The sequence below is a fragment of the Callospermophilus lateralis genome, chromosome 4, assembly GCF_048772815.1.
Source record: "Callospermophilus lateralis isolate mCalLat2 chromosome 4, mCalLat2.hap1, whole genome shotgun sequence".
NCBI lineage: Eukaryota > Metazoa > Chordata > Mammalia > Rodentia > Sciuridae > Callospermophilus > Callospermophilus lateralis.
The window spans coordinates 159954266-159982205 of record NC_135308.1 but is presented as its reverse complement, the minus strand read 5'-3'; the positions used below and the strand labels follow the sequence as shown (position 1 = coordinate 159982205).

General features: G+C 36.7%; 1 protein-coding gene across 2 annotated transcripts in view; it reads right to left on the bottom strand.

Annotated features, from left to right (window-relative positions):
* Ep300 (EP300 lysine acetyltransferase) overlaps positions 1 to 27940 on the bottom strand; it is an 80568-nt gene that overhangs the window by 20824 nt on the left and 31804 nt on the right. The window contains exons 4-18 of one of the 2 annotated variants that reach the window (XM_076855217.2): positions 26086 to 26347; positions 24879 to 24992; positions 23343 to 23588; positions 17774 to 17867; positions 17093 to 17230; positions 14552 to 14669; positions 13586 to 13760; positions 10526 to 10603; positions 9791 to 9900; positions 7858 to 7995; positions 6959 to 7396; positions 4561 to 4740; positions 4193 to 4337; positions 1873 to 1991; positions 291 to 530 (exon numbers count right to left, since the gene is read on the bottom strand). In XM_076855217.2, the coding sequence (XP_076711332.2) occupies positions 291 to 530; positions 1873 to 1991; positions 4193 to 4337; positions 4561 to 4740; positions 6959 to 7396; positions 7858 to 7995; positions 9791 to 9900; positions 10526 to 10603; positions 13586 to 13760; positions 14552 to 14669; positions 17093 to 17230; positions 17774 to 17867; positions 23343 to 23588; positions 24879 to 24992; positions 26086 to 26347 (2595 nt within the window). The remainder of the gene's footprint in view (positions 1 to 290; positions 531 to 1872; positions 1992 to 4192; positions 4338 to 4560; positions 4741 to 6958; positions 7397 to 7857; positions 7996 to 9790; positions 9901 to 10525; positions 10604 to 13585; positions 13761 to 14551; positions 14670 to 17092; positions 17231 to 17773; positions 17868 to 23342; positions 23589 to 24878; positions 24993 to 26085; positions 26348 to 27940) is intronic. The other variant, XM_076855218.2, reaches the window with a different exon arrangement.

Sequence of the window (27940 nt, the reverse complement as noted above, 5' to 3'; positions counted from 1 at the left end):
CTAAGGTCTAGTTTGCCATATAATTCATGCCTGTGTATAAAATGTCTTTACAGAAAGCCCATTCTATACAAATAATATACTACTGTGATGTGTGAAACTAACAATAAACAGTGCATTTAGAGAAAGGTCCTCTTAGGGCCGAGGATGTAGCTCAGTGGTAGATTACAGGCCTAGCATGCCCGATGTCCTGAGTTTAATCTCCAGCACAGGGAGGGGAGAGGGAGAAAACAAGAGGGAGAGAGAGAAAGACATCTTATAATTTAAAGGCAGATTTGAAAGCCATTTCTTACCTTTCTGCCACAACAATATCCAAGGCTTTGCATGACTGGGTCAATTTCTTGTTCAAAGACCTCAGAGAGCTTGGAACAGTATTTGTATACCCGTGAAGTTTTCCGGTTATATAGCCAGGCATTATTAAACATGAGCCAAATGTCATCCACATATTGCCAAGGCTCTTGATACTGTCCAGTGTCTAACTTCCTCTTGATGGTGGAAAGATCCATGGGGCTTTTCACAATATCAAAGTAATCCTACAAGGACAAGTGACATCAAACAACATTATTCACTCTTTGGGCAGTGTATTTGAGGCAGAATGGAGTACTCTATTATACTCTTTAATTTTCCATGTAATTGAAGTTTTGACTTGTCTATATTCCTAAGAGTAGACTAATATCCATCACATCTTCAAATCAGTTTATATACACATGAAGTGGTTCAGAGGGCAAGGAGAATAAAGCTAGTAGGGATTCTCAAGACAGTAGGCTGATGGTCCCCAAAGTAACTCCAGCTGCTATGCCATAGTACACATGAGATTGGTACAAAGAAGACAAGTCTTAAAAACTCACTGGAAGGGGCCTATAAAAATGAGGAAATGAAGCCCAGAGAACTTCAGTGCTACATCTAAGGTCAAAGGAAAATGAACTCCTGAAGGATTTTTGCCCCTGGAAGCACTCATGTATCCTGTCTAATACAATTTTAAAACCTTCCAATGAAAGCTGCTAGCAGTCTGGTGTATATAACGGCATTTTTAAAAGGACACAAAACCGGGCTGGGGATGTGGCTCAAGCGGTAATGTGCTCGCCTGGCATGTGCAGGGCGCTGGGTTCGATCCTCAACACCACATAAAATAAAGATGTTGTGTCCACTGAAAAATATTAAAAAATTCTCTTTAAAAAAAAAAAAAAAAAAAAAAAAAAAAAAAAAAAAAAAAAGGACACAAAACTTGGGTCCACCATAAATCATAATACCCAGAAATTCTACTCCTAAAGTAGTTACCAAAGAGAAATATAGACATATCTACAATAAAAACATGTACATGAAACATGAATATACAAAGCAGTGCTACCCTCAATATCCAAAAAGTGGAGATAACCAAAATGTCTACCAATTAAACAATGAATAAATGAAATGTGGTATTATCTATTATTAAAGCACAAAAAGGGATGAAGTATTGATTTTTTTCACTTTAGAGATGGAGTCATGCTATGTTGCCCAGGCTGGACTCAAACCTCCTAGTTCTCCTGCTTCAACCTCCTAAAGAGCTGGGTTATAGACACATGCCACGATGCCTAACTTGAGGTACTGACTGATGCTATAAAATGTCTGAACTCTCCCCAACTGCCACCTAAAACTTGAAAGATATTAAACTAAGTCAAAAAATAAAGTAAAAGATTACCTACAACTAAAAAAAAAAAAAAAAAAAAAAAAAGAAAGAAAGAAAGAAAGAAAATTAAAATTATGGTGACTGTTGTACAACTCTGAGAATATATACTAAAACCCTTTGAACGATGAATTTTAAATAGGTGACTTGTATGTGTATTACACCTCAATAAAACTGGTACCAAATTAAAACCAAAGAAAATAAATACTTACAGGGATTCCCAGAAGCTGAGGGTCCACAGGTTGACGAAAGGGAAGGGATTCTGGGTCCTGTCGGTAAAGTGCCTCTAATGTTGGCATCAGTGCCTGTCGTAGTTCTTCTGGTTTGAAAACTTTAAAAGTACATTTAAATTGATTATCAATTGAAACAAACCATTAAAAAAAGAAAACGTTCAAGCTGAAGTTTAAGTATTTCAAGACTCACAAAATACCAAAGTGATTATACTGGGGGCTAGAGGTATAGCTCAGCAATGGAGTGCTTGCCTAGCATGATGGAGGTCCTAGGTTTACTGACAAGCATGGAAGGTGACTACACTGTCCTCCAGGAAAGGGCTTGCTTCCTGATTCTAACTCCTGCTCTTTACAGGAAGTACCTTCAAAACAGCATGACTTGTCACCACAATTATAAGCTCAGTTAATTTTCCAGTCATAAATTCAGTTAACACAGACTCGGCTAAGTAGAAAGAGAAGCCAAGGACAATTAAAAATCTATGAAGAGATGTCACAAAATAATAGTCCGAAAGATACTGCTGGTAAGAGAACAGAAAATGTTCTTTCATGACACCAGTATTTACGTAACAAAGTCAGAAATAGACCTGATTCTGTCCTATCACTAAAGGAATTGAAGGCACTCAAAGAGTCTCTGATTAAAATGCTTGATGTTTTAGAGCCGAGGAGTAAAAGTGGTGTATTATTTTAACAGTGGATACTAGGGTTTATGTGTAAAATTAAAAAAAAAAAAAAGAAGAGAGAGAGAGAGAGGGAGAGAACACTAAATTCTTGTTGTTAAGAATAAGAGTCTTAATTATTCAAAACCTGTTCTTTTTCCAAAAGTCAAGAAAGATTTGCTAGCATTTCCAGCAAATGGAATTAATTTAAGCCATCATTCAAGAAACTAGTGATTAAGGATTCAACTTTAAAATAAATAAAAATAAAAACAAAATACTCTGAGAAAGGGAAGGCCTTGATCTAAAAATTAACTTCACCTTCAGGTACATATTTGTTAGTACTTTTAGATATTGTTCACTTCTGTGAGGAACTGCCATGAAAAAAAAATTTACACTACAGAGAGGAGAGAGTTCTATCTCAGACTTCTTTGTATTCAAAATAAATGAGTAAATGTGTTAGATTAGATTTTTTAAAAAATTTTTTTAGTTGTTGATGGGTCTTTATTTATTCATAAATAAATATGCCTCATACATGCTAGGCAAGTACTCTACCACTGAACTACAATCCCAGCCCTACAGATTAAATGTTTTGAAGAGAGATCCCTAATAGTTAAGACTGCATTTGTGGGGCTGGGATTGTAGTTCAGTGGTAGAGCACTAGCCTAGGATGTGTGAGGCCCTGGGCTTGATCCCCAGCACCACATAAAAATAAACAAATAAAAATAAAGATATTGTGTCCATCTACAACTTAAAAAAAAAAAAAAAAAAAAAAAAGACTGCATTTGTTACAACCTACCTACAACCTACCTACATTGAAATACCATCTCAACACTGAACAAATATTTTGAATGAAAAATTTTAAACTTGGTATTTTATGTCATATTATATTTTTGGAAAATTTTTATATACATCATCTCTAAGATTCAGCAGATCACTTACCTTAAGGATCACCAAGAGCCATAAGAAGCTCTAGTTCTAGTTTTTGGGAGTTATCAGAGTTGAACACTCTGCCCAGGTACTATCTGGCTGAATAACCTGGGGCTAGTTACTTAAACTTGCTAAGTCTTAGTCTTCCTGCCTGTTAAAAACTTCAGACTTAGGCTGCCTCAGTGTTGTGGCTCAGTGGTAGAACACTCGCCTCATATATGTGAAGCCCTGGGTTTGATCCTCAGTGCCACATAAAAATGAAATAAAGGTATTGTGTCCATCTACAACTAAAAGAATATTTTAAGAAACTAAAACGACCTTCAGAGTTGTTGTGTAGTTTTTTAAGTGATATAGTTGCTGGTCCTTGTCACAAAGAAGGCAAACCATAAATGCTACTGTTATTAGTGTTATTCTTTCCTGCATTTTAGTCAAGGATATAATTCAGCCATTTTTCTCTTCTGAAAAAGATAATTTCTCAAAGGTGCTAATGAATAAACCCTGAAGAAATGAGGGGCACAACTGACTCAGCAGTCATAGCAAGTGCAAATATCTATAGGAAAAAAAATTCTTTTTCAATAATAGTAAACCAAGCTCAGGGCCCCAAACTTAATGAAATCACGTTACTGGTTATTTCTGAGGCCCAAGAGGCCCAATCCTGTTCCATTCTGGGTCTTTGTTTTTTCTCTGCCTCCAGAAACAGACTGCCTAAAAAATCTTACTCTTTTTCTTTGACTGTCCAGGAGCTGGAGAAGACTGGGTAGCTGAAGTACTTGGCTGGTCTTCCTCCTCTTTTATTTCAGTTTTTAACTCTGTGCCTCTCTCTTCTGTTTCTGCAGGTTCCACTTTACAGTCTTCAGCTTTAGCCTAAAAGATAAGGGACGTATTTTCTGTATTTCAAAAATATTCAGTAGGGAAACAATACAATTAATATCATAATTAACTCTCTCCCCTGGACATATTTGGAGTCTTTCTCACTGGAAAAAATCAATGTAATTAGACCTAATTATCAGAATATTTTCCTACAATATATTTTTCTTTAAATCAGGAGTCATAATCAAATCATAGCAGTTACCTGCTTTACTCTTACCTCTGGAATATCCTCCGACTGAGTGTCTGCTGGTTCTGGTTGATCCACTTCCATTTTGGCCTCCAGTTTTACTTCCTGTGAGGGCTGCTTCTCAGGAATGGTCTGAGAATTCACTTCTGTGCTACTAGTAGATGGAGGGTTTGACACCTGTCCTTCAATGCTTACAGCTGGCTGGGAAAGCTATAGAGAAAGAAGGGGAAACACACCAAAAGTTTGCCAATTACACAAGTAGAATTTAAGTTACATAGAATTACACACCAATATTTTGGCTAGTGCCATATATCCACTTATGGTGCGCAATTTAGAAACAGGAGATTAAGGCCTTTGTAATACAGACAGGCTGATTATTTTTTGCTAATTACCATTCTGTGGAACTATGTGAGTAGTGGAGTTCCAAAGATGACTTTCTCAGAGAAGCTCATGTGTATCAAGAAATGAAACAACTAACAAAAGGATAACTATTTTTCTTTTAACCTCTCATTAGCAAAAGTTTCAAATACACAGAAAAGCAGAGAGAACAAATATAGCGAACTTCCATACACAATGATTACTCTGAATCAACGCAAGCATGTGTTGGAATCCCTGGCAATTTTAATCTTTTATTTTTTAAAATAATATTATTATTTTTTAGTTTTTGGTGGACACAACATCTTTATTTTACTTTTATGTTGTGCCGAGGATTGAACCCATCGCCCTGTACATGCCAAGACGAGCGTGCTACCGCTTGAGCCACATCCCCAGCTCTGGCAATTTTAATCTTTCCTCGAAGAGTTCCCAAAAAGAAATGTTACAGGTCTGAAGGAATTAGCTCAGTGGTACAGTGCCGTGTGCAAAGCCCAAAGTTTTATTCCCAGTACTGTATTAGGAACAAAAAAAAGTCATAATTAGTCGTATTTTTCAAATTTACCATATTAAAGAAAAAGATCAAGCAAATTTGGTCTTTTTTTTTTTTAAACATAGCAAATGATTTTATTTAGTACTTCTGTAGCAACATTGTCTCTAAGACCATTCTTAAGACTTTAAGAATGAAACCATGATGTAAAGCTTTTTTTCTTTTTTCTTTCTTTCAATAGTGACAATAGTGGAGTGCATTACATTCATAATTATCCATTCACAGCAATTTTTTGTAACTGTGTATATAAAGTATGTTCACACCAAATTATGCCATTATACATGAGCTCTCTTAATTCTTTTTGCATACAATTCTTAGTACACCTTTATACCACCATTTATCATATCTCTATTTGTATATAAGGTATGTTGACACCAAATTCACATCTTCAAAATTTGGTCTTTTCTATATTCTGCCCTTTTGTTTTTTAGAGGTTACTGCTGGGACTTAATTCACAAACATGACTGAACTAAAATATTAGTATCAATCATCAAGGCAGAAAGTCTAAGCCTTACAGAGTTCTTTTAACAGAGACTCATGTACTAGATGAAAATTTGAACCTTTTACCATAAACATAACCAAGCTGTCACAAAGAAGCTACATGTTGTGGGCTTATAATTCTTTCACCTTAGATCACTTTTTTCTTTTTTGGTGGAGGGGACGGAACCCAGGGCCTTATGCATGTATTGTACCACTGAGTCTTACTCCCAGCCTGAGCTTAACTTTCTTCTTTAATTTCGTAGTTATAGGTGGACACAATGTGTTTATTTTACTTTATGTGGTGATGAGGACTGAACCCAAGTGCCTCACGCATGCTAGCCAAATGCTCTACCTCTGAGCCACAACCCCAGCCGTAATCATAACTTTTTAACTTTGTTTAGAGCTACAGAGTGCTGGCATGGTGATATAGGCCTATAATCAGGGCAAGAGGACTGCAAATTCCAGACAGCCTCAGCAACTTCTGTCTTAAAGAAAAAGTAGCCAGGTGTGGTGGTGCATGCCTGAAATCCTAGCGGCTCAGGTAGATAAGGCAGGAGGATCACAAGCTCAAAGCCAGTCTCAGCAATGGTGAGGCGTTAAGCAACTCAGTGAGACCCTGTCAAAAAATCAAAATAGGGCTGGGGATGTGGCCCAGTGGTCAAGTACCTCTGGGTTCAATCCCCAGTACTCCACCTACCAAAAAAGAAACTACGAATAGTAGAAATAGTGTGTGTGTGTGTACACATTTATATAAATATAAAAAGGCTGGAGATGTAGCACAGTGTTTGTGCCCCTGAGTTCTATCCCCAACACTGCAAAGAAAGAACAAACAAAAAAACAAAAACAGTGCTACAAAGACTCAGAAATCCATTAACCCCAGCTCCTTCTATGCTAGGCAACAAAATGGAAAAGGTTCCATTCTATCCATGGAGAAATAAGAGATGAAATAAGTAAGACTAGAAATAGTGCACAAATAAAATACAGAACAATTTAAGTGGTTCTGTGTAAGACCCAATCTCCGCTTACCGGAGTCGCAGGCTGTGGAGGCAGTAGTGGTGCTGTTGGTGTGGGAACAGAGGCTGCTGTACTTTGCTGCGAGCGAGGCTGCTGCTGGGGCTGGTCGACTGAAGGAGCAGCAGGAAGTGAAGGTTGCACTTGGGGAGGAAGCTGGGTTGTTGGTGGTGTAGGTGTCTGTCTGGATGGGGGATGCAGGGCCTGGGGCTGTTGTCCAGGTGGCATGGCAGGAGGTGTAGGAACAGGGGCTGGAATTGCTGTTGCTGGTGGCTGCTGAGCTCCTATGCTTGGGGGAGTGTGGTGAGGGGTTGGGGTACGACTGGGTACAGGAGAGGGTGAATTCTGATGGAGAGCTGGCTGAGGGAGAGGAGGACAATGAATGTGGCTCCCTTGAGAACCTGGAGGCATTATAGGAGAGTTCACTGGACAGGAAGAAGTGGACATTTGTGCCTATTAAAATGAAGGGAAAAAAGGTATTTATATAGACAAGTTATATATTTAGGACATAAAATGATTAAACAGAAAGCAGCAAGGTCTCTATTTTAAAATACCCTATAAAAAAATCCTATTGCTGGCCCCCCAGATGATGATGATGAATGATGACACAACTGATTTAGTACTTAACCAAAGAGACTTCAAACCATTCAGCAGAATGGCACCACATACTAACAAAGATGTTTTGTCCGCCGAAAACTAAAAAAAAAAAAAAAAAATTAAAATTCTCTCTCCTCTGTCTTAAAAAAAAAAAAAAAAAAAATCACTGAATAATCTCTTCATGTTCTGAAATCCAAAACTGTTACTAAACAAATAAACAATCCTGTTTTCCCTCCCTAATTCTCTGCTGCCACCCATCATTGTAAAAACCTAAATCAAGAGAATAACAAAGTAAAAAATCCATTTGTGAAACATACTTGAGACACTGGTGCTTGACCGCTGGATGGAGCCAAAGGCATATTTGTTACGTTCATTCCCTGTGATGGGAACTGAGTTTGGGAGAGGAACTGGCTCTGGCTGGAAGGCTGCTGCATGCGAGGCCCATAGCCCATAGGCTGCAAAAAATCAGAGCAACAAACTGCTTCAATATAGTTCTACTACAATTGGAACTATCAACTTCTCTGGCTTTGTTTCCAGCAAAGAAAGGCAAAAAGAAGAGAATATATGCAGAAGTGAGAGTACGAAGGGAGAAATAAAGTTGTGGAAGAATCAACTCTTCTGCCAATGTTTAACAGAAGAGCCTCAGTGTTTACCCAAGCCTACTAAAAAAATAACAAGAAGATGTGTACAAAAGCACATTCTCTTGGTACACAAATATACCTGGAACTTTGACAAAGTATCAAGGCAACTGTGTGCACACTGTTAAAAGTGTAGAGAGTAATTACAATTGTATGAGCATTCTGCTCATGTTACTGGTATTGTAATAAAATCAACAATAAGACTCTAACAGGTAAATCCAAAATATTACAAGTGGTTGCTGAATCTGACAGGATTGATGATATGCAAATGCTCTAGTGACTGTTAAATCTCATTTCTAAAATTGCTCTACATAAACCCAGACTTTTATTGATTTACTTTTTACTTTTTTGCAGTACTAGGAGTTGGATCCAGTAGTGTTCTATACATTGGGACACATCCCAAACCCTTTTTATTTATTGAGACAGGGTCTCATTATGCTGCTGAGAATGGCCTTAACTGGTGTGTACCAGTAGGCAGGAAATCTAGAGTACCAAGAGGAAAACTTCATAAACTTTAAAGAAAAAGCCACTGCCTTATAAATTATAAAAACAGGATGCATGGTTAAATATGACAGACTAATGAGATGCTGGAGAACTTCAAAAAGGCCCAAGAAATGGTGGCACCTGGTAAATATAAAAGGCAGGCTGAGATATGGGACAAAGGCAGGAGCTGGCTGGCTGGCTAAGACTTTACAAAAGCAACCGCAAGATGCTAAGTCTCTACTCTCCAGTTTCTAAATCAGACAACTGCCTTTCTATTACCCTTGCAAAAGATCATTCTCTGCTTGGAGAGGGGAAGACAGGTACTAAAGGAAAGAGGTAACTATAGAAAGTGTGAATGTTGAAACTCCAGGGATGGGGCCTGTTCGTTTTTTGTCAGCTATGATACATACACTTTAGCCATGTTTTTTTTTTTTTTTAAGTTACAAGCCACTTCTGTGCCATTATCTAAACTTTAAAATTATTACCTACAAAGTGTTTTAATTTACTGTAGTTTAACCATAATTAATTCCTCAATGTACTTAATACCCCCTCTCTCCCCCTAGTTCAGTACACAAGAACTGGGCATAGTGGCACATGCATGTACTCCTAGCCATGGCAATTACTTAGGAGGCCAAGGTAGAAGGATGGCAAATTTAAGAGCAGCCTTGGCAATTAACTGAGATGCTACCTCACAATCAAAAATTTAAAAGGCTGGGGATATAGCTCAATATTAAAGTACCCTTGATCCCCAGTACTCACACTGCAAAACTGAGTATGTAATTCCACTTCCTTAACATGAATTTTCTTCAATTTACATCCACTTATTATCTCAGGATTAGAAATTAGGAAAAATTTCTAAAAAGTAGTTTCTAGTTAAACAAGATAAGCAAAATTTAAGGTTATTAATATTTCTTTCCCAGTTGTGGTATATTATTTAGTTCTTGCCATACTAAAACTATTCTAATCCTGAAACACATCATTTTATCATATTTATAAAAAGCCAAATACAACAGATTTGCAGTGTAAGAACAAAATCTTGTAGTTTATGATATGAAGTAAAAATGAAGAAAAAAGATTTTTAATATATAAAGTAGAAGTCAAACAGATTACCCAAAGAAGTCAAACTAACCGGGTTGAGAGCTCCAGGCTGGGCCAACTGTCCATGGTGCTGAAGAGGAGAGGTTTGCCGGGGTCCAAGAGGGGCCTGGGGCATATTCATCTGACCGAACTGATTTAAACCTGTGAATTCATGTAAAACATAACATCTGAATACCTTGAAGGAAGTGAGAGATAGGAGGTTTTTTTAAAAAATATTTGATTTTTAGACGTAGTTGGACATAATACCTTTACTTTTTTTTTTTATGGTGTTGAGGATCGAACCCAGGGCCTCCAACATGCCAGGCATATATTCTACCGCTGAACTACAGTCCCAGCCCCAAGATAAGAATTTTTATATCTAATTCTGTGTAATTTTCTCAGGACTAATAACAAAAACTTTCTTTCAACCTCATAACTACAAATGAATATTTCATTCACAACAGCTGAAGAAGTGGATTGTTAACTAACATATGGTTTCTAAATGAAATTTTATAAGGTGCAGTAAATTCCAAATTGGCCAGCTGTATTGAAATGGATGTTTTATCATTTACTGTCATCTGCCCTTTGACCTGCCAGACAACCTGCTCTTTACCCGCCCCCCCCAACACCCCTTCCTCTGTGGGCTTCCAACCCCAAAAAGTTTTTTAATTTGACATGCAGGTAATTTTGATATTTGCTACTGGTCTAAAGCAAGAAAAAAATATGGCAAGTATAATTTTATAGTACAGAGACTGTTAAAAATGGATTTTTTTTTTTCATAATTTACCAGGTTGTGGAGTAATCCGAGACATCATCTGGTTTGGCACACTGCCACGGATCATAGCTGGATCAGGTAAAGGACCATCTGGAATGGAAGAGAAATGGTTAAACAAGTATTTTTGTACCAGCTGCCCTTCAATAAAAAAAACAAAAATCTACAATATATTGCTAATAATAGCTTTAAAAAATCAGCCTGAATCTCAAAAGAAAAACATTCTAAATTAGACATGAGCCTGAAGAAAATGTCTTCATGTTATATTGAACTATATCATGTGCCTCCTAAACACAAAAATAAAAATATTTAACAATGAGATTTATATATATATGAATTTTACTGTTTTCTTAGATCATCTATATATCCAACAAGGTGTACAGAGAAAAATATTAGTTCTCTACCATCCTGTGACAAAACAAGATGCCTCAGTGACCAGCTCCTTTCTCCTGAGTGCTGCACAGTCAAACCTTAGGCACATAGGTGGGAGACCCTCCTCAAAGGAGATATCACCCATCACTTCAGACAGCTCATAACCTGTAGTAAATGAGCATTTTTAACTTTTAAAGAGCCTTCCAAATATCTCTACTGATCTGGTTACTTGTTCTTTCATATATATTTTCCATAATTATTGTTTAATCTTTCTCCTTTTTTAATATTTATTTTTTAGTTGTAATTAGACACAATACTCTCATTTTATTTATTCATTTTTATGTGGTGCTGAGGATCAAACCCAGGGCCTCACACGTGCTAGATGAGCGCTCTGCCACTGACCCACACCTCAGCCCTTCTCTCTCTCTCTTATCATAGTAAGGTGATTAGCACCCTTAATATTGAAAATACTTTTCTCAGTTTGTTCAGTCCAGTATTGCTTATGATACCTTCTATTATTATTTTTTTTTTTTCTTTAAAAACTTTCAGTTTGGAGCTAGAGTTGTGGCTCAGTGGTGGAGCGCTTGCCTGCCATGTGTGGGGCGCTGGGTTTGATCCTCAGCACCACATATAAATAGATAAATAAAACTTAAAATCAAAACAAAACAAAAAAAAACTTTCAGGTAGTGCCTAGTTATAGAGAAATTTCTTAATTTCCTTTTACATTTCCTTGAATAGTCTATTTCAATTTCAAACATTTCTCTTAAACCTCAAAATCATTAAGTTTGTCTGACTAATTTCTATAAATAGGAATAAGGCAAGGATCTAATTTTATAAAATGTCAGATTTAATATGATCTAACAGCAAACTTACCATATTATTTTACTGATACTACTTGAGCAAATTCTACCCAACCCTAGTATTTCAAACGTGTACTTCTCTATTTCCCAAATAATTATACTAGTTCAGGATCAAACCCAGATTATTTCATTTTCTCTTATTTTCGGAATCATTATTTTTTTGATGAGATCATTTCTCAAATCTAATCCTTGTTTTCTCATTCCAAAACATTTTTTCCTTATACCTACTCAAAAAGTATGCTCCTCTTCCCTTGCCACTGGGGCTCCATATATACTATACCTTCTGCCAGAAATGTTGCTCTTTCTAATTCTTTATATTTTGTTCAGTTAGAAGAGTGTATTTAGCTAGATGTGGTTACAGATGCCTAAAGTCCTAGTTACTCAGGAGGCCAAAGTAGAAAGACTGCAAGTTCTACACTAGTAGCTTGGGTGACTTAATGAGACCATGCCTCCAAACAAACAAACAAACAAATCAATGAGACTGTGTCCAAAAATAAATAAGTAACCACATAAATAAATAAATCAGTGCATCTGGCACACTGTAGTTCTCAAATATGGCTGCTAAAGGCCAAGGATTGAGGAAGATGAATTCCTCAGTTCCAATGGTCAACAGATGGTGTAAGAATTGCTATTTGGAGTTTCAACTCAAGAGGAACAAATACCCACTATCATAGCCTTTCTTACATCATTTCAACAGCCTGTGTTCTTATGTCTGTGTCTCAACACCATATTTCACTGCTTAGAACCTAATAAGTCAATGAATGAATGAAGTAATGTTTAGGAGAATGGTATTACAACCAGAAATGACCAGATGTGATTTTAAATGATACTATGCTTCTAAAAATTTGTTTCAAGACACAAAATATGTTGTGTTAAAGAGGAAGCATGACATTGCAACATGATCTTGAATACTTTCAGGAAGTATTTAAGCCTTTATGGGGTCCCTGCACCTAGCCGGCCTACCTCTACTAGTTGCCTGTCACAGGCAAGCCATTATTTTCTATGTTCCACTATTAGAGAAGACTATTTTAGGCTCTAAAAAAAATTATGTCAGATTACCAAGTTAAGCATAATGCCCCAAAATCTTAATATACTCTTCAGCTGACATTTTTAAAAATATTTTTTTAGGGCTGGGGATATACGTCAGTTGGCAGAGTGCCTCCCTGGCATGCACAAGACCCTGGGTTTAATCCCCAACACCACAAAAAAATTTTTTTTAGTTATAGATGGACACAATACCTTTATTTATCTTCATGAGGTGTTGAGGATCAAACCCAGTGCCTCACACATGCTAGGCAAGCACTCTACTGCTGAGTCACAACCCCAGCCCCATCAACTGTCACTATATACACATATATAGACACACACACATATGCATATATGTGTGTGTATAAGCTGTTGATGGACCTTTATTTTATTTATTTATATGTGGTAGTAAGAATTGATCCCATTGTCTCACACTTGCTAGGCAAGCTCTCTAGCCCTCAATAGCTGTTTTTACTAATGGATGAACTATATTCATTTTATTGGCAAAAGGCCATTTGAAAACCCTAGAACAACTACACAGCTTATACAAATTAATTGCTTTGTTTGGAAACCATTTTATAAATCGGGTGAGGTGGCACAGGCCTTTAGTCCCAGCTAGTTGGGAGACTCAGGCAGGAAGATCACAGGTTTTGAGTTCAGCATGGATAATTTATTAAGACCCTGTCTCCAAATAAAATAGAAGGGCAAAGGATGTAGTACAGTGGTAGCATGCACACGGACCTGGGTTCAAATCCTAGTACTGAAAACACACATAAACACAATCAACTTCATCCCAAGATAAGTAAAAGCCACTTACTAGAAGTCATTCCTTGTTGTGGCTGTCCCATGTTAGGCCCTGGATTCATGGAAACTGGTACCATGCCTGCAGCATTTGGTAGCATATTCTGTTTCTGCAGTCTAGTCCTTCGTTTTTCTTCTAGTTCCTTCTGAATCTTATATATCTTCTCAGCTAGAAGGTGGTAGTATTCGGCCTTTTTAAAGTAAAAGAAGAGAGTAGAGGGTAAAAGAACTATCACTGGTTAACTGAAAAAATTAACAAAGAACAAATATAAGCTTCATTTAAAAAGTAGACAGAAACTAAATGGAAAAAAATCGAATCTATCTTCTTTGGTCATTTCAACAGTAAGTTCATGTTTGGAATGATCATGTGGCCAATAGTTTTATTATGAATTCATACAATAAACCACAATCTCTAAAAGCAGCATTCCAAAATATACACTGGTAACTTATAAGACATGGAAAGAATATCCTACATTTTAAGTTAGTGTCAACTTGGAAAGAAAGTTTAATTAGAGAAACTACATTGTTACTTGAGACAACAATTTCAAGCAGTTTATATACCATGATCTAGAGAAAATAGCACAAAGCTCAGTCACTTTTTAAGTTGACAGAAACACAATCTAAATGAATAAAGTAGCAAGTTCAGTGCACTGTATTTAGTGGAAATAACATAAGAATCTTGGGCTGGGGTTGTGGCTTAGTGGTAGAGCATGCGCCTAAGCATGTTCATGGCCCTGGGTTCAATCCTCAGCACCATATAAAAATAAATAAAATAAAGATATATATAAATAAATAAGAATTTTGGTGATATACACTCAAGAAATTGCTTTATATTGACTGTACTGAAAAAAAAAAAGATGAGGTAACTAAAGGGAGTACTCCTGGAAGCATAGTATCACTTGTTATGTTACAGAAGACTAAATTAAACACCAGAACAGACTCATTTCTGATTCTCAACAGAAAAGAAAAATCAGATGCTCACGCGATTATTTGCAGATTCATACATGTCGCCTTCTACTTTCCGAGCATACGCAACTAGATTTTCCATCCGCCTATCTTTTAAAGCAGCAGGATCCGGAGTAGGAAATATGGCTTGAACACTGGGAACAGAAAATCCTATTATTGTAATACCATGTCAACTTTTCATTCATGTCATACAAATGTACAATACTCTATACTTTCCCCAATTTGTACAACGAACATACAGTTAAGGGGAAAAGAGATGTAGTCACGTATACAGCAATACTTACCAAAATGAAATTATTTTTTTGTGTGAAGACAAAATGTCCTCATTACATATAGGAAATGACTCCATAAAAATTCTCCGGTCCCTAATATTACTCTATATGAAGAACTCAAGAAATTATAAGGCACTAAATAAACAAACAAAAAATCCTGACCTTTGTCATGATAGTTCAAATGTACAGTATACTAGAAGAAAACAGATCAAGATGATGGAAGTGAAAATTTAGAAGACACAACTTGAGTTGCTAGAAAAATTTGAAAGCACAAAAAACTTTTAAATTACAAAATAACAGTTTGGTTATTCCTTATTAGTTCATTAAAACCACAGCATTCTTGCCTTGGTAGAGCACTTGCCTAGCATGTGTGAGGCTCTGGGTTCAATTCTCAGCACCACAGATAGATAAATAAATTCTATTGACAACTTAAAAAAAAAATTTAAGCCAACCTAAGGTAAGCCTGATGATTCCAATCAAGTCAATTTGAAAAATGTGGCTAGTAGTACATGCCAGTTACTTGGAAGGCAGAGAAAAGCAGGAAAATCTCAAGTTCAAGGCCAGCTCAGATAACTCAGTGAGATACTGTCTCAAAAACAAAATAATGATAAGTAAAAAGAAATGGGGCTAGAGATGTAGCTCATTGGTAGAGTGCTTGCCCTGCTGGAGTGAAGCCCGGATTCAATCCCTAGAGGACTACAAAAAATAAAATTTATGGGCTGGGGTTGTAGCTTAGTAGTAGAGCGCTTGCTTCACACATGTGAGGCCCTGGGTTCGATCCTCAACACCACATAAAAAAAATAAATGAATAAAAATAAAGATATTGTGTCCATCTACAACTATAAAAGTATTTAAAAAATAAAATAAAACTTAAATAAAAATGCTGAGTACAGTGTTGTAAGTCTATAATCCAATAACTCAGGAGACTGAGGCAGGAAGATCACAAGCTAGAGACCAGCTTAAGCAACTTAAAGAAATAAAGACTAGGGGTATAGCTCAGTGGTGTTGCACTGCTGGGTTCCATTCTCTAAAAACATCCCCTCCCTAAACAAAAAAAGAGGGGCAGGGTAATAAAACAAAGGAGATCCTGCTATTGAGTGGAAATGAAACGGAAAGACTTACTTTCTCTAAGAAAAAATGCTTCATGCTTTTTCAAGGGTAAAGTCTAATCCATAGAATCTAAGCTCTGCCTTTTTGATCTTGGGCACATTATATTTTACCTTATGTTTACATCTGACAAAAACTGTTTCAAGATGGAGTTTGTGAAGAGGAGCACCTGGCTGCTGGGAGCCATGAGCCAAGTAGGTATGACAATTTCCTTGCCAGCGTACCCCCATTTTGCAGCGACATTGCATGTAAGGTGACCTTGCTCAAGGACCAGGGCGGATCCGTGTTTAGGGTGTTCCCGGTTTAGGATAATCCAAGTTTAGGGCATTCCCCCTTAGAATAGGGCGTATCCTGCTGCCTGAGTTCCCCTTGAGTTCTCACGGGATTCAGAATATATTTGGGAGACAGAAGCCCAGTGGAGGTGTGGATTTGGGCAGAGAACGTGGATTTCCCCAAGAGCGTGTTTGTAGAAGGCCGGTGTGAGACCGGGAATAAAGAATTGCTGTTTGAATCTACAAAGCTGTGAGTGGCTCGTGATTTGTGCCCAGCCAGACTGCGGCACCTGGCATATAACAAATTCATATAATGCAGAAAGTATTTCATAAGCTGTTATGAGGACATTTGAAAGATCACAAGAGGGGCTAGGCACGATGTGGCTCAAGCAGTAGCGCGCACGGCCCGGGTTCAATCCTCAGCACCACAAACAAACAAAGATGTTGTGTTCGCCGAAAACTAAAAAATAAATATTAACATTCTCTCTCTCTTTAAAAAAAAAAAAAGAAAGAAAGATCACAAGACCAGAGACCACCTAACTAGATTCAACTTGTCAACATAATAAAAATCATACCAGGATTAAAAGAAAAGGATCTTACCCTCTACATAGTTTAAAAAACTGAGAATTAAGTTTTCATATGAAATATAAATCATGCAAGGCAATGGCACTAAAATAAACAATAGTTAATCAGTTCATTCATTGTTGGCACTAGGGAGAATAGTTCACATAATGTTAAAGCTGAAAATCTACAAAATTTGAGAAGCAAGAATGACAAGAACAGAATTATCAACATCAATAATTTGATTATCAGTAATATTTCTTTGGTGGTTAAAAGCCTAGCAGGTTGGAAGAATGCTCACATGATAGCTCTCATAAATAAAGACATGCCCACAATCTTACTTACAGTTTATGAACAAGATGATTTCGAAGATCCTGAGTAATATCTTCATGCCACTGTTTCCGAATTCCAGTACTGGATGGTTGAGCAGCAGTTGGCATAGGACCCAGGGAGGCCACACTGGCATTCTCATTCATCATTGGGCTTCAAAATAGCCATAAAAATAGATTTAGTGACAGGCAGGAGAAAGAAGACCTCACTTAATCAGTGCTGAGAGTGATTACTACATAGGTTCAATAACCAATGGCAAATCTATTTCCATAAAGGGGGTAATAATACCCTATGGCAAGTATATGTGCATAAGAGAAAATATGCGTGTGACTGCATCTGTGCGGGTTATGTCATTGCACTGGTGTGAGGGGAAAAAAATTATGCTTCCTACTGTAAGAGAAGAATGAAGAATTGTGTTTGGGAAAAACTAGATCATGACAAAAGACAAAGCTGTTACTTGGACATAACATCTCAGGGAACCCCCTTGGATAATGGGACTCCTAACAATGGACTATATCAAACTCTATTTTTATGCTGATGTGATCCTTAAACTTCCTACTGATACAATTTAAAATAAGAGTAGAAAGTACAACATGTTTCTCTTATTTCATAAAGAAAGTATCAAGAAAGCTAACTAAAACATTCAAGAAATTCTTAAGTATTGGAAATGTGATTCAGGGTCAAAATAAAACTTACTTCTGAGAATTTATGGCTGAATGCAACATTGAGTCAGAAAGAAGATTCGGCGTCTGAACCCCTACACCTCCATTTACTCCCATAGGACTAGCACCTAAGTGCAAATAGGAAGAGAGAGAAATAAATAAAATAGCAACCATACAATAAACACCATAAGCTGAGTCAAATGACAAATTAGAAAAAAACTGTAGCGCATGCAATAAATAATTATTAGCAATATAATTAGTAACATATAAAAGCTAATACATAAAAGTACCCTTACAAAACCTTAAGAAAAAGATAATTCAACAGGAAAGTAATGGGCAATTCCCAGAAAAAGAAATACAATAGTTTTAAAAAGAATGCAAATGTGCTGAACTGTACACATAGATGAAGAATTTGAAATAATATATTTTTATTATATGAAAAGTCAAGACTTTTACAAGTTGATAGTCTAAAACTATATTTTGAGTTGGGCGCAGCAGTACAAATCTGTAATCCCAAGGCTCAGGAGGCTGAGACAGTACAATCTGAAGTTCAAGACGAGCTTCAGTAACTTAATGAGACCCTGTCTCAAAATGAAAAACAAAAAGGGCTGGGGAAGGGGGCTGGGTTTGTAGCTTAGCAGGAGAGCGCTCGCCTAGCACACACGAGGCCCTGGGTTCGATCCAAATAAAGATATTGTGTTCAACTACAACTAATAATAATAAATATTTTTTTAAAAAAAGGGCTGGGGACACTCAGTGGTAAAGCAACCCTGGCTTAAATCCCCAACAACCAAAGTAAGTAAATAAATAAATAAATAAATAAATAAATAAATAAATAAATAAATGAAATCATGTTCAAAAATAGAATGTGAGGAAAGAAACATTTTCAAATGTTTCAAAACTCTAGGGACAGGTATATCCAGGCATTAAACATATAAACACACATGCACATCTTCTTTCACTTAGAATTTCTACTTCTAATCATTTGTCTTACAGTTATATCTATGTAGACCCAGACTCTATAGTAATATAGATTCAGTAATATTAAAAGAAGGAAAAAAAATTTAAAACTACAAACAAAACCATTCATGGAACTGAACTATACATATATATGTTTTCATAAGCACAGAAAATTTATCTAAGGACATAGGAGTATGTCGATTGCTCGACAGTGGGATGAGAAGTACTGTTAGGGTTAAAGAAAAACGAATTTAATTGAATATTCCTTCAAAATGATTTGAAAAAGCTCTATGTGTATCCACTTCTTCAACAAACAATTATAATGAATATTCTATTTATTTAAAGTATCTAATGGCAATATTCACACTAAACCAGATTTTCATGTTAAAAGTTTTTTTGATAAGTTCTATTAATATACTCCCTCAAGTTATTGTAAAGACAACAAAATTTCACACTGAAATGCAAATAAATAGGCTAGATCTATAAATAATATTTAATGAAGACAAGTACTGTGGACGTCTTTCATTCTGGTCCCTAAATACCTTCCTTCTGATGTCAACAGGCTGGCTCTCTGAAAAGTAGTTGCTGGAATGGTCTTTCTGAAATAGAACTGTGTTGTCCATAATTCTCTATTTGTCACCATAGACACTTCATATGTAGATAATACCTTTGTAGAAAAATTGTATGTGTAACAGATGTTTTACTGATGGCAAAACAATAGTACAATGAAGGAAAAAACAAAACTGTGGTTACACAATATATAATCTTGCTCATTTTACTGCTTTCTGATGCCACAGGAAATAGAAAAACATTCTTTCAAATTCTCCAGATTCATTTAACAGTGGTTCCCACTAATGGCTTAAATTTGAAAAGAAAATTCATGGCACCTGAAAACCAGCAAGAGAATATACTTGTGTTTTCTAAAGGGATTTCATCCCAATAAAATTTTCAGACTAACTAAATGCACTAGTAACCAGATTTGAGAACATGGTCCAGCATGATCACTTAAGCTCCAACACAGAAAAGACAATTTTGTAATTGAATTATATATTTAAAAATTCTAGGCTTCAAAAAAAATTCTCTCCCCTTCCCTGTTATAGAATCTCTACAATCCAACCTGATTCATGTAAGAAAAATCACATAGCACTGTCTACTTAATCATTTGCCTACCTAGCCAGACTAGAGGTTTAATGTGGAGACCAAGCCCACATAGGATGTCTACTCCACACTCCAGCACAGAATGTCTGAATGCTGCATATCATTTGTTCTACATCACAGTTACCTACAATTCACAGCCCGATATAATCCGGTACTACAGCCAGTTGTGTCACAGTGAGAGACATGTCTGCTACCCAAGTTGGAATTGTGAACATATCTTCCACATGACATCATTATGCTTGCTTAGGCTTTTTATCCTCACTAGTACTACATATTTTAGGTAAAGATTCTGTGATATACATCCATAATAAATACAATATTTTGAAAGATCTCAAGTATTGGAAACACAAGCCTTTGGGAAAGGAATTCAAAACCAAACGGAAAATAAGTTTCTCATAATAACAGTTTCAGAATTTTCATAAAATACCCGAAAGATAATAAGAAAATTTGAAGGGCAACAAGAAAACAGGGATACTATAAAGAATAGGTATTAATCTGGGCATGTGATGCACACCTGTAATCCCAGTGACTAGGGAAGCTAAGGAAAGAGGATCCCAAGTTCAAGACCAGTCCCAGCTGGTAAATTAGTAAGACCCTGTCTTAAAAAAACAAAAAGGGCTGGGGATGTGGTTCAGTGATAAAACACCTTTGAGTTTAATCCTCAATACCCCAGTCCCCCACAAAAAAGCACTAAGGGCAAATATAAATACTAATATTTAGACTGATATTTTAAAAATGTTCACACATATACCACTGCTAAGAAATATTAGTCTGAAAAGTTTAAAAGGGAAATAAACAGACAAATCCATACAGTGAGACAATTTAATTATATGACTTTTAGATTAAAAGACACATGACAAAAAATGTACACTCAGAGTTTGGGGTAAAGTGGGAAAATTTAAATGAATATTGTATATATTACAACAGTCACTAGTATGGCAATATGTAAAAACATGAATGTGTAACCGATGTGATTCTGCAATCTGCATACGGGGTAAAAATGGGAGTTCATAACCCACTTGAATCAAATGTATGAAACATGACATGTCAAGAGCTTTGTAATGTTTTGAACAACCAATAAAAAAAAATAAAATAAATATTATATATAAAAAAGAATATTGTATATATTAGATGACATTATTGAATAACTATTAAATTTTTCAGGGTTGATAGTTTAAAAATAGTGTCCTTATTATTAGGATATATGTTGTAATATAATTAATCATAAACAATTGGGATTCCCCCCCACAAAAAAAAGGTAGGATGCCTCAAATCCATGCAGAAAAAAACAAATACGGCAAAAATGTGGAAAAGTAGTGACTCTAGATAAAGGATATGTACACACATCTTTATCTAACTCTAGGTAGGTTGAAAAAATCCAAAACAAAATTCAAGGGAAAATTTTTATTCATATATTGGAAATGAGGAACAAAGAATTCACCAAAATACTACCTTTATCCCAAATATGCATTGATGACCAAAGAAGAACTTATTACTGGGGTGGACATGCAGACATTTTTTATGGCCCCAATCTCATGACAGAGAATTTTCCTAAATTTCTAATTACATATCTAATCCATCTTCTTCACTTGGTTCCTAAGAATACCTTAGGGTTAAAATGATGTGGGTGAGGCAGTGTTACCATTTTACATCTATTTGGGAAAGCGGCATAATATTTTTGTTTGCTGAAAAATTGGAAATTAACTAGAGCGACTGCGGGGTGGTAGCTTAGTGATATAGCACGTGCTTTAACATGTGATGGGTCCTGGGTTCAATTTCTAGCACTGCACAAAAAGAAGTTTTAGGAGCTGGGCTGTGGCTCAGTAAGCATGTGTAAAGCACTGGGTCCAACTCTCAGCACAATATATAAATAAATAAAGGCCCGTCGACATCTTAAAAAAATTAAATAAATAAAAATAAAAGGAAGTAAGGGAAAAGAACTTTTTTCTGTACTGAACATGTTCGGACTTTTATTCTTGTTTCCAGTTCCTAAATGACCTAGTAATAAGACATTGCTTAGAGATTATATACAAATACGAAGCCATTTTGTATATGGGACTTGAGCATCCCATGATTCCAATATCTGTGGGGAATCCTGGAACCAGACCCTGTGAATACCAAGGAATGATTAGTATTAGTAAACACAAGAGGATGAAGAGGCAATGCCTTGAAGGTCAACTTAAATAATAAAAATACCAGCTGGGCACAGTGGGGAAACACATGTAATCCCAGTGAAATGGGAGGCTGAGGCAGGAGAATCACCACATTAGGCCAGCCTGAAGCAACTTAGTGAGATCCTGTCTCAAAATGAAAAATGTAAGAGCTGGTTATGTAGCTCAGTAAAAAGTCCCGAGATTCAATCCCCAGTACCAAAAAATAAAATAAAATCAGGAATAGAACATCCCAGTGGGAAAAAGTTTAAAAAAAAAAAAAAAAAAAAAGGAAAAAAGGGAACAGGAATAGGAGTGTGATACAGTGGAAAAGCATTTGTCTGGCTCACTGGGTTCCCTCCCCAGAACTAGAAAGAGAAAAAACAAAAAAACAAAAAACAAAACTGTCAATCTAACTTTTTAAACAAAATAATTTAGATATTTAACAGCCTGACAACAAAAGGACAGTCACAGGACAAAGCTCTTTTATCACATATACACAGAGCAAGAAAAAACACCAAATTAGGATATCATCAGAACACCGACAAACCAGTTTATTCAAAAATCTATTTCCAGAGGCACAGCACACTATTCCTGCTGCCAGTTACATGGAAATCTACAGCAACAATAACCACGATCATTTCTATACATTTCAAACTAAAGCAATACCTTAAGCCAAATACAATTTCTGTTGAGGTTTTTTTTTTTTTTGAGGGGGGGAGACTGGACACTGAACACAGGGGCATTCAACCACTAAGCCACATCCCTAGCACTATTTTGTATTTTATTTAGAGACAGGGTCTCACTGAGTTTCTTAGCACCTTGCCGTTACTGAGGCTGGCTTTGAATTCGCAATCCTCCTGTATCAGCCTCCCAAGACGCTGGGATTATAGGCGTGAGCCACTGGCACCTGTCTCTACTGAGTTTTAAAACGGCAAAATAATTGGAAACCTCAAAGTCCATTTGTAATAGATCATTATATAAGATGAAATATTACATTAAAAAAGATACTAGATACTGATAATGAAACATATCCACACAGTAAAGGAAATACAGAATAACACAGGGATCTCATTAAACTTTCATTTCTAGAAATTTAAACTACCCCCTGCCCCACAAAAAAAAAAAAAGGAGAAAAAATGATGTAATCCAGAAGTGTTACCTCTGATATATGGATCATAAAAGCTCTTTTAGGCTGTAATTTTTTAAAAAAAATTATATCCATAATTAGGGGGAAAAGTGAGAAAAAGAATAAGGAGTTAATCCTGCAATTATAGATGTCATTTATATACCCCAACCAATATCATCTCTGCTACTAGGAAGACACAAACTTACTCATGTTGCTCATGGGCCGCATGCCTTGGGGAGACTGACCAGACGGCTGATTTTGCTGGTTCTTCGCCTGTACCTGGGGTTGTGGTGGCATCTGATTTACTTGATAGGGTAGTCCAAGAGCTGCATAGGCTCTTTCTATAGAGCTGGGATCAATCTGACTAACAGTGCTTAGGCTAGGGGTAGACTGTTGACCCACCCCTAGAGAGCTAGGGTTTCCAAGTCCAACTGGTGCTCCAGTCAAAATTGCTATAGAAGATGAAAGACATGGCATTACAATATTAAAGATGGTGGGGAAAAAAAGAAAGACTAACATGTTTAAATTTCAAAAAAACTACAAAATTATTATTAATGGTGAGCATAAAATATCTCAGTATACATATCTTGACTCCCATTATCTCTGTGAAAAAACTTCTAGATGCAAAACTGATTGGGATTGAAGGGGATCATAGGTATGAAAGGTTTTTGGTCCACAATACCAAACAGGCTCTATCAGATTTCCCACCAACAGTATATGAATGCCCCAGAACCACACAAATACCAACACTGGGTAGCATCTTATCTGTCAATGAGATTTTTAAAAATTCTATTTCATTACTTAACAGTGAACTTTGTGTGTTTCTTCCCTCTGGTGAATTATCTCCTATTCCCAATTTTCTTCTGGGGAATTTATGATTTGTTTATGGAACTTACTTCCATTTTCACATGCTTTCCATTTTTCACTGCTTAAAGTTTTAGGGTTGACAGAGATGTGGTAGATGTACTTTTAAAATATATTTTTATTTATGACTTGTCTTTGCTGTAAGAAAAACTTTTTCATCAAAAGATTAATCAGTTTTTTATTTCTGTTAAGATAATTTCTGGGGCTGAGGTTGTGGCTCAGCGGTAGAGTGCTCCCCTAGCACATGCAAGGCTCTAGGTTCAATCCTCAGTACCACATTAAAATTAATAATAAAATAAAGGTATTGTGTCCAACTACAACTAAAACATAAATATTTTTTTTTAAATTTCAAGTTATTTAGACTTCAGGTATAGGAGAGTAACTTGCTCAATGTCAAAGCAATTATATTAAAATTTCCATGCATTTAAAATGGAACCCAAATTCACCTATGGCCGTTTTAATAAAAGAATGGATAGTTAGAGTTCTTGGATCTTATTTTAGCTATTTAAACAATCTGATTCTAGGAATTAATGTGGTTAACTGGAAGCAGAAAAAGCGAAAGGAAAAAACACATTTTTTCAACATAGTATGACAGCACTAGGCAGTTATAGCACCTCTACCGCTGAGCCACAGCCTCAGTCCCAGAATTATAGGAACCTCACATAATCAAGAAGGACTCTGGGCTGGGAGTGTAGCTCAACGGTAGAGAACTTGCTTAGTAAGTGTGAGGTTCTGGGGTTTGAATCCCAGCACCGCAAAAAGAGAAAAGAAAAAAAAGGAAAGAGGAAAGAAAAAACAGTACTCTAGATTCTATCAAATAGCATAGTGAGAGGCTCTGAGTAGTTGTGATATAAACCGTAAAAGACTTCATTACTTACACTGTTGATTTCTTTTATCTCCAGCATTTTTGAGAGGGAGACACACAGGACAATCGTGCCTTGTACAATTCTTCCAGTGTGAAATGATTTGTCTAGAAGATGCGCAGTGTGCCACTAAAATGGAGAAAAAACTTTTTTTTTAAGAGTAGGATTTTCTTTTTACATAAACCATAGCTAACTTATCAATCACTAAGTGCTATAAATGTATAAACACATTTACCTTTATAACTGTGCTACTGTATAGGTCCTATTGGTACTCAGATTTTAGAAGCTCCTATTAACACTCAGATTTAAATGAAAACAGGCCCCCCACCAAAAAAAAGAAAAAAGTTATGCAATTTTGCACATGGTCACAGTAGCCAAAGCTGGATTTAAACCCAAGCCTCTGGTTTCAGAGGCCCCATTTTCCACCACTATGCAATATGACATACTTAAAGATATTCTTTCTAAGCCAATATGCTAACACATGCCTATACTCAAGTTCTTAATTACTTCATATACAAACTCCTACTAAATTAGGTGAAACTATTAAGTTGAATATTTGGGTACATGGCTGTTAGTATATCTTCAATGATAAGAAAAGGATGATACAATGGGGCAAATCAAAGCCAGTGAGGACCATCTCAAAATGAAAGATCTTTGAATTTTACTCTCATACCATCTCTAGATATTGGCTCATTAAATGAACTCAATTTTTATTATTTCCCAATGGTACAGTAGGGATTACGAGTAGAGGAGTCTCAAAATGATCTTTGTTGTTAGCAACATTATTTATAATTGCTAACTACTAGACAGCCAAGAGGTCTTTTACCAGCTGGATTAACTGTGGTATACTCAGAATATTTCCTAAAGCTTTATCGAGGTACAAAAAAACGTACACAGCCAGGCACAGTGGCACACGCCTATAATCCCAGTGGCTTGAGAAGCTGAGGCAGGAGCATTGCAAATTCAAAGCCAGCCTCAGCAACAGCAAGGCGCTAATCAACATAGGAAGACCCTGCATCTATATGAATATGAAAAAGGGCTAGGGATGTGGCTCAGTGGTTCAGGGCCCCTGAGTTCAATCCCTGGTACTCCCAATACCCCACCCCCAAAAAATCTGCACAAATTTTATGTATGAGTTTGGACCTATGTATACACCCATAATACCATCAGAATAATCAAAGTTCTAAACAAAACCATCACCTTCCAATGTGGGTCCACTCACCTTGACAGGACTTGCCTGACTGGCAGTGTGTCATATGGTTCAGGACATTCTTCATAGTTCGACAGTGGGGAAGGTTGCATTGCCTTACTTCCCCGTTAGCCTGTTCCCGGCGCTGGCACTTGTGAGCATGCAAAAGGAGAACAAGTTGCTGCTGGATGAGCTTTCGCTTCTCTGGGTCGGCTGTATGTGCTCCAGAACCCATCCCCTGGGCAACAGGTGTCACCAAGCCTGACTGCTGGACCTGTGGGGCAGGTTGTTGGCCCTATGGGATATAACAATAAAGATACATTTAACAGGATATGTCACAGTATGCTATCTCTTATTAAATAGGGATCTGGATATTTTCTATTAAAACCTCTATGGTTGGTCTACTATATGCAAATTATTATTATTTTTTGATGGAGAGATCCAAATACATATATAAATGATGGCCCCAACCATTAAGAAGCTCAAGTGGGATGGGGTTGTGGCTCAGTGGTAGAGCGCTTACATAGCATGAGTGATACACTGGTTAGATTCTCAGCACCGCATATAAATAAGTAAAATAAAGTCCACTGACAACTAAAATATTAAAAAGAGAAAAAAAAAGCTCAATATAGTAAGAAGAAAAAAGATGGCATTACCAAATGATATAATTAATATATGATATGCAAAGAACTAAATCAAAGTGAAGAACATACATTGGGAGAGGAGTAAGACTCCCTTAGATTTTAAAGAATGAGGTACTTGCCAGCTGTGGCTGAGGCAGGAGGATTACAAATCAAGCTCAGCCTTGGCAACTCAATGAGACCCTGTCTCAAAAAATGTTAAAGATTTAAACTCACTGGTAGAATAAACCAGGGCTCTCAATTCCCCACTACAATAAAAGAATAAGGAACTTCTTGGTTGATTCAGTAGGTCAAGGGAGTAAAAAAAAAATTACAAACTGTGGAAGAAATTTAATTTCTCCAATTAAAAAGAAGTGTTAAAGGGCTGGGGATGCGGCTCAAGCGGTAACGTGCTCGCCTGACATGCGTGCGGCCCGGGTTTGATCCTCAGCACCACATACAAACGGAGATGTTGTGTCCGCCAAAAAACTAAAAAAAATTAAATATTAAAAAAATTCTCTCTCTTAAAAAAAAAAAAAAAGAAATGTAAGTCTTTCTAAGGGACAAGGATGCGGTGTTTTTTTGTTGTTGTTGTTGTTTTTAATCTTTATTTTTCTAGTACTTAGAAGACTAGAATACAGACAGTCAGTGATCATAACAAAACTCAAAAACATCTCAAAGAGAAATAAAGTTATCATAGGACCCTATGCTTAAAAACAAACAAATAGGGCCGGGTTGTGGCTCAGGGGTATAGTGCTCCCCTAGCATGTGCGAGGCCCTGGGTTCAATTTTCAGCACCACAGAGGTATAATCCCAACAGCTTGGAAGCCGAGACAGGAGGACTTTGAGTTCAAAGCCACCTTCAGCAATGACGAGGCGCTAAGCAACCCATTGAGACCCTGTCTCTAAATAAAATACAAAATAGGTCTAAGAATGTGGCTTAGAGTGCACCTAAGTTCAATCCCTGGTACCCACACACATGAAAAACTGCTTAAAATACTCTATAAGGGGCTGGGGTATAGCCCAGTAGTAGAGAACTTGCCTGGCATGTCCAAAGCCCTGAGTTCAAGTCCCAGTATTGCAAAACAAAAACACTATGTAAGGGAAGGTGTGGTGCCACACCCCTGCGATTCCAGCTACTCAAGGAGACTGAGGCAGACTGAGGCAGGAGGACCATAATTTGCCAGCCTGGTGGGCAACTTAAGAAGACTATTTCAAAATGAAATTAAAATAGCTGGGGATGTAGCTCTTGGTAGAGCACTTGCCTA